Here is a 6,000-nt window from a genome sequence, read left to right as displayed (position 1 = left end):
TGTGGATGAAACAATAAAATCTGGTTTCCTCTCAATAGCGTTACTTGATTATTAACCACCATGTGGGTGAGTGCCCAGGCAGAGCACCAGCCTACCACATGGCCACCTGTTCAAGATGTTTCAGAAAATATGGACCACTAGCCAGGTGGTTCCTCAAATAGGAAAGAGACGCAGCACTCAAACTTAATAAATTCTCATCTATCATAAACTTTACAAGAGGAGTTTCCCCGGGGTTTACTTCAAGAATAATGGGTATGGCATGGAGTTGGGGATCTGGGCTCTGCTTCCAACTTAGCTCGGGACAGGTTAAGCTCAGAAAGCTGCTGGAGGGTGAGGTGGCTCTTCGTCCTGCCCCGCCCATGTCCTCGAAAGGCATGGGCCAGCCACTCTCGGATGCCTCCCTCAACACTGGCCACAGGGGTCTGGGAGTCTCTCTGGAAGGAGAAAGGCTTTGTCTTTGCACACTGCGGGCCCGTGCGGGGTGTGGTTACTCCACAGAGCACTGATGACAGCAGAGACCGCTGGCAAGTTTTCAGAAGTGGGCAGTGAGCGGGGAAGGCAGCCCAGAGGAGGAAGTCGAGTCTGACTCCTCTGTCAGGGACAGGTCTGCCCTGTCAAGCTTCTGACAGCCTTTGCTCCATCCCTGCCAAGGAAGCCTGACTCAGGGGCAGTACATCTTCAAACAGTCTACCAGCAGAAAGTGGGGGTGAGGGTCACTCTGGGGTACTGAGGCACAAAAGGAGAAATGAGGCCACACATCCAGCCTGGTTTATTGGCTCATCATACACGCACACCACATATATACACGAACATAAATACTCCAATGTACAAATTTTACATGGGACTCACAGATTGGCCCCCTTGTCTCTCCTCTGGCACCCTCATCCTGTAGCCTGTCCTTCCCCACTGATTGCAGGGTGAAGGCCTGTGGGAGCTATCATGAGGAGGCAGGGTTCTGGAGGAGGGAGAGGTCCTGCTCCCCTCTCCTCACAGGTACCTCCAAAGGGTTCTGTCCCTTAATGGCACCATAGGGCAGAGGGCTGCACAACACACTCCCGCTCTGCTGCAGCTCAGATCCCAAGCCTCTCCTCCATCCCTGGACCCTTCTCCTACCCTCCTCTTCTTCACTGTACACCCCTGCTTCTCTGTCTGTTCCCTCCAGGCCATGGAGTCCTTCTGGTCCCTCTGCCCTCTTCCTGAGCTTCATAGGAGACTGGGGCTGCGGTGCAGCTCTGCAGAGGGGTTAGTGCCGTTGGCAGGCTCTCTGTTGGGAGTGGGTGCCAACCCACAGCCCTCCCCAGGGCACCCATGCTGGATCAAGATGTCTGCACACTCCTGGCTGCCGGCCCGGCGCGCATAGGCCAGTGGGGTCAGGCCCCGGGCATCACGGCTCCTCACGTCCACCCCGTACTGTAGGAGAAAGCACATTCACAGTTGGCATATGTAGGAGGAAAGGGAAGAGGCAGCCTCTGAAGGCTGAGTAGGGGGAGACCAGGCCAGGCCAGAGGTACCCAGACTCACCCAGATGAGCAGCTGTGTAAAGACCACATTGGCCATGGCACTGGACAGGTGCAGGGCTGTCCTCCCATCGCCGTCCCCGTACGTCTCGTTCACCTCCTCCTTGGACCCATGGGCCAGCAGCATCACCAACAGCCGCAGGTCATCCTCCACCACAGCCCGGAGTAACTGCTGCCCCAGCGGCACATCGGAGCTTGGCAGCGGGGCCAGGAAGAGCTTCTGCTCATATTTGGCCCGGATCCAGCGTTCCTTCTCCTCCCTGTAAGCACAAGTCCGTCAAGGCATGAGGCAAGGAAGGAAGCAGGTATGTAGGCAGGGCCTAGGGAAGACCACTGCCAGGATGAGACTGAAGACACAGAGGAGCCGCAGGGATCCCAGGGCCTTCAGAGGGGGCAGGAGGCATGTAAATGGGGTGGTATTAAGTAAAAGGGGAGAGGCTCTGAAGGGAGGCCCAGGGGGCCAGTAGGGATATGAGGGCAGAGAGGGCAGGAAGACTCCAAGCAGGCCTGAGTGGCAGCTTATCAAGGCGTCTGAACTCTTTGCAATTGGTAGCACTGGAACAAAGCGGGTGACAGCCTGAGAGGGGGCCATGGCCACCCTATCTACCACCCATTCTCCCCATCTCAGCATGTGGGCCTGAACGCAGGAGCCGCACAGTGATATGGGCCCTGCGCATGCGCGTCCTGCTGGCCCCTGACCTGCCGATAAGGGCTCAGAAAAGGCCCTGTTGTTGAGAGGCGCCTGAGTGACAGGCACCAGCAGGGGAGAGACACCCCCAGGGGCCAACGGCCAAACAGAGCAACAGTGATTTAAGCCTTCTACTGCTACAGGTTCTACCCACCCCACAGTGGGGCCTGGCCCTCTCCTTCCTGGACAGCACTGGAGCAACACTAGCTTACCTGCAGGCTTCGGGGCCTGGCTTCGAGTAGCCATCCAGAGCCCCCTCCCAGACACTGTTAGCCAAGGCATTGCCCATTGCAGTCATGACAGCCAGCAGTTCAGGTGGCCAGTCGTCAAGGTCCAAGGAGCGGACCCGGGACAGGTGAGCCCCCAGGTGTCGGTGGATCCCTGAACACTCGATACACATTAGGGCGCCCAGATTCAGGCTGGCCCAGTCTGGATCTATGTAGGCAGAGGGAGAAGGATACAGCAGGTGGTACCCAGAGAAAGGGCCATTGAGGAAGGTCACCCCTTCTGCATACTGTCCACCACCCCTTGCCACTTGAACCCTACACACCCTAACCCCAGCTATTGTCCTTGTACTCACTGGGGGCTTCACAGTCGATACAGAAGCTGTTGCCACGGACGGTGCGGACAGCCTGCACAGCCAGAGCTGTGTTCTGGTTCCCCAGCCGAGTCTGCCATGAGGCAGGAGAGATAAGGAGGGTCCATCAGTCCCAAGTCCCCTCGCTGGCTCTGCCCCCAGCCAGGCTCTCCAAGCAGACTCCACCACCCCATGCCAACCTTGTCCTTGGCGCTGCGACAGCCCTGCAGGCTGGCGAGGATTTGGGCCTGCACGCTCTGCACCCATAGCTCCCGTTCTTCTGCTGTTGAGGCCTCGAAGTGCCAGGTCTGACCGGTGAGGGACACCACTACAAACTCAAAGGACTCCTCTGCCTCTGGGGAGAGGGCATTTACGCTGTTAGGGCTCCTGGCCAGCACACACCCCCAGAGGCACACCATTGCCACAACTCCATCCAGACCCTGCTTGGCCAACACTCATCCTTCCTCCTCAAATAGGCCCGTGCCAGCCCTAGGGCCACGCACTATTTAGGATTATTCACAAGCAGGGAGACAGACTGCTCAAGATCAGTGTGAGTCCCTGCCCTCCATTTCTAACCACCTGTGGAGTCAGGAAATGGCAGTTGCCAGTGCCTGGCTTCCTGACCACTACCAGAAATGGACACCATGAGGGGGCATCCTGGAGGAAGATGAGCTAAATGTCTGGAGAAGGATGTGACGGGTGCTAGAAGGCACATGCTGGGCAAGGAGGCGGGTGGGAGCACCATCCGTACGCGTCAGCTGCAGCCTCCTCATTTTGCAGCTCATTAAACCCAATATTCCGGACGGCGTCAGCACAGGGCTCCTGGGAGCTGAGCCCCTCCCCCATTGCCCTGGCACAGACAGACAGGAAGGGCAAGTGGGTGGGGGAGACACGTTTTCTCCAATAGGAACCCAAGGACATCTGCAGTGGCACACACTGGGGCCGCACTGTGACCCCAAGGATGGCGGTCTCCAACTCTGCTCTCCTAGGCCCCTGAAAAGACAGCTCTATCCCCTGTGGCCGCTGGCCCTAACAGCTGCCAATCGGCAGTGTGACCTGTCATGGGCTGGAGAGACGCAGTATTCAGATGGCCCCAGGGTGAGCCATGCACTCTGCCAGCATCATGCGTCACCCTCAGTTCATGCTGCTCCTCTGTCCCTGCAACCTGTCCCCTCAGTGAGGCCACACTCCCGCTGGGTTCCTGCTGAGGCCCCTTAAGAGAATTGCTTTCCCCATGTGCAAACTGGTACCTCTTCTCTCCGGGTCCTCCCCCTGCTCTCCCACTCAACTTTAAACTCTGAGCTCCTCTGCCCCTCCCTAGACCACAGTGGACGCTGGGCCACCAGGACTTTGTATCACTGTCCAGATTCACTTGACCCACACTCATCCCCACAACAGTCAGAACAGAGGCAAGAACTTGCAAGTCCACAGAAGTTACTTATGTGGGGATCAAAAAACTCCCCGAGGGGGTTTGGGAAGACACTGGAGGAGCGATGTTATGGTCACAGAGACGGACAGAAAGGTCAGAAGAACATCTCGAGTTGGAACACCTTTGCTCCCAGGAGACAGACCATAGAGAGCGCCACCAACCCAACTTATGTGTGAGGCACATGTCACGTCCCCAGAGAGCACCACCGACCCAACACATGTGTGAGGCACATGTCACGTCCCCAGAGAGCACCACCGACCCAACACATGTGTGAGGCACATGTCACGTCCCCAGAGAGCACCAGCCAACCGTACACACATGAGAGGGACCTGTCATGTCCTCAGCACGCACTACACTTGTAGCTAACTCAAGAGACACAGCACCGGCCTTGCTCAGCAGGGCTTGGAAGAGCTAATGGAATGGCCTGCGGCCTGCCTTTCTCCAGAACGACAGAAGCAAGTTCGTCTCAACAGGACGGATTCGGGAAGAAGGGTCTAGGTTACCAGAGGGCTGTAAGCTACTTGTTTCAGGAACCGCTCACAGAAAGTGCTTTCCTACTATGGAAACAGCTGCTTTTAGGGCACTACACCCAGGCCCCACTGCCCACCTCTGGGTCCCCCTAACCTTCAGCAGCACTGCTGGGGCCGTCTGGTCGGGGGGTCCCGGTGGTACTCTTTTTCCGGCGGTGCTTCTTCCGGTTGGAGTGGGGAGATGGGGGAGGCTCCAGCTTGGGGCTGGAACTGAGTACCTCAGCTGGGCCACTGGCTGGTGAGGGGAGAGGTGGAGAAGTGTGGGAAGAGGGAGGAGGGAGGAGAGCTGGGCACAGGGTATGGGGAGAGCCAGGCCTGCTCCTTCTAGGTGGGTGTGCAGGGAACCTTCTCTGGGCCGAGGGCTGCCCAGGACCCCCAGCCCCAAAGATTCCTGCCCCGGAGGCGAGGCGGAAATCTAAGAAGAGTTGGAAACTTCAGCAGGGCAGGATAAAGGCAGAGGGAGGCATGTGCCTCTGTAGCCTGGAGAGGTGGAGGCGGCCCAGGGAACTCACAGGGAGCTGAAGCCCCAGCAGCTCCGCACCAAATTTATCCTCAATCACACTCCCCGCTCCTCACAATTAATAGCAGAATTAGAAACAATCAGGGAGCTGCCTAATTACTGTCAATTAGAGCGCGCTAATCAAGCTCCGCTCCCACACCCCGCCCGGCGCTCACCACTAAATGTCAAACTTCATTAGAGGCAGACACACTCCCTCCCTCCCTGACTAACTCCTTCCAGACTCAACAGAGGGGCTTCACCATGCCAGACAGGCCATGGGTCGGTGACCCAAGGGAATGGTCCTGGCTCCCTGCTCACTTTCCCCAAGGTGGCCTTGCTCTTGGATGGGGACACGTAGGGGCTTTTCTGGCTGTTGTACACAGAGCAGAGTGGCTGGGCTGTTTGTACTGGGAAAGGAAGGTGTGTGTGTGTGGGGGGGGTGTCTGTGAGAGGATTCTGGGAGAAAAGTATAAGTGCCCCCAAGTGAGTAGGCGCTCAGGAGGGTGGGCAAGCAGGTCAGAAAGGCCAAAACTTATCAGAGAATTGGGGGAGATAATATTTGGGAAGAGCACTGGAAACAGGGTGGATGAAAGGCAGTCTCCAGCTCTTTGAACAGGGCAAGTCTAACCAAGGGAAGCAGGACATGGGAAGAGGACCTTTCAGGACAGGTCTGCAGGGACTAGGACCCTCTCCACAATGGCAGGTCAGTGCCGCCCCAGACTTGGCTCTCACTGTGTACAGCCCCCAGCCTCCAATCTCC

General features: G+C 57.4%; 1 protein-coding gene across 4 annotated transcripts in view; it reads right to left on the bottom strand.

Moving 5' to 3' along the window:
• Positions 1–752: 752 nt before the first annotated feature.
• Positions 753–6,000, bottom strand: part of Agap3 (ArfGAP with GTPase domain, ankyrin repeat and PH domain 3) — a 28,857-nt gene continuing 23,609 nt past the window's right edge. For 2 of the 4 annotated variants that reach the window (XM_036180395.1, XM_036180398.1), the window contains 6 exons: positions 4,836–4,976; positions 2,983–3,137; positions 2,786–2,876; positions 2,418–2,640; positions 1,522–1,777; positions 753–1,410 (listed from right to left, as the gene is read on the bottom strand). In XM_036180395.1, the coding sequence (XP_036036288.1) occupies positions 1,204–1,410; positions 1,522–1,777; positions 2,418–2,640; positions 2,786–2,876; positions 2,983–3,137; positions 4,836–4,976 (1,073 nt within the window). In that variant the 3' untranslated portion in view covers positions 753–1,203. The remainder of the gene's footprint in view (positions 1,411–1,521; positions 1,778–2,417; positions 2,641–2,785; positions 2,877–2,982; positions 3,138–4,835; positions 4,977–6,000) is intronic. The other 2 variants (XM_036180396.1, XM_036180400.1) reach the window with 1 other exon arrangement.

The sequence above is a fragment of the Onychomys torridus genome, chromosome 3 (genome assembly GCF_903995425.1).
Source record: "Onychomys torridus chromosome 3, mOncTor1.1, whole genome shotgun sequence".
NCBI classification, from domain to species: domain Eukaryota; kingdom Metazoa; phylum Chordata; class Mammalia; order Rodentia; family Cricetidae; genus Onychomys; species Onychomys torridus.
Note: the sequence above shows the minus strand (reverse complement) of the source record. Positions and strands in the feature narration are given on the sequence as shown.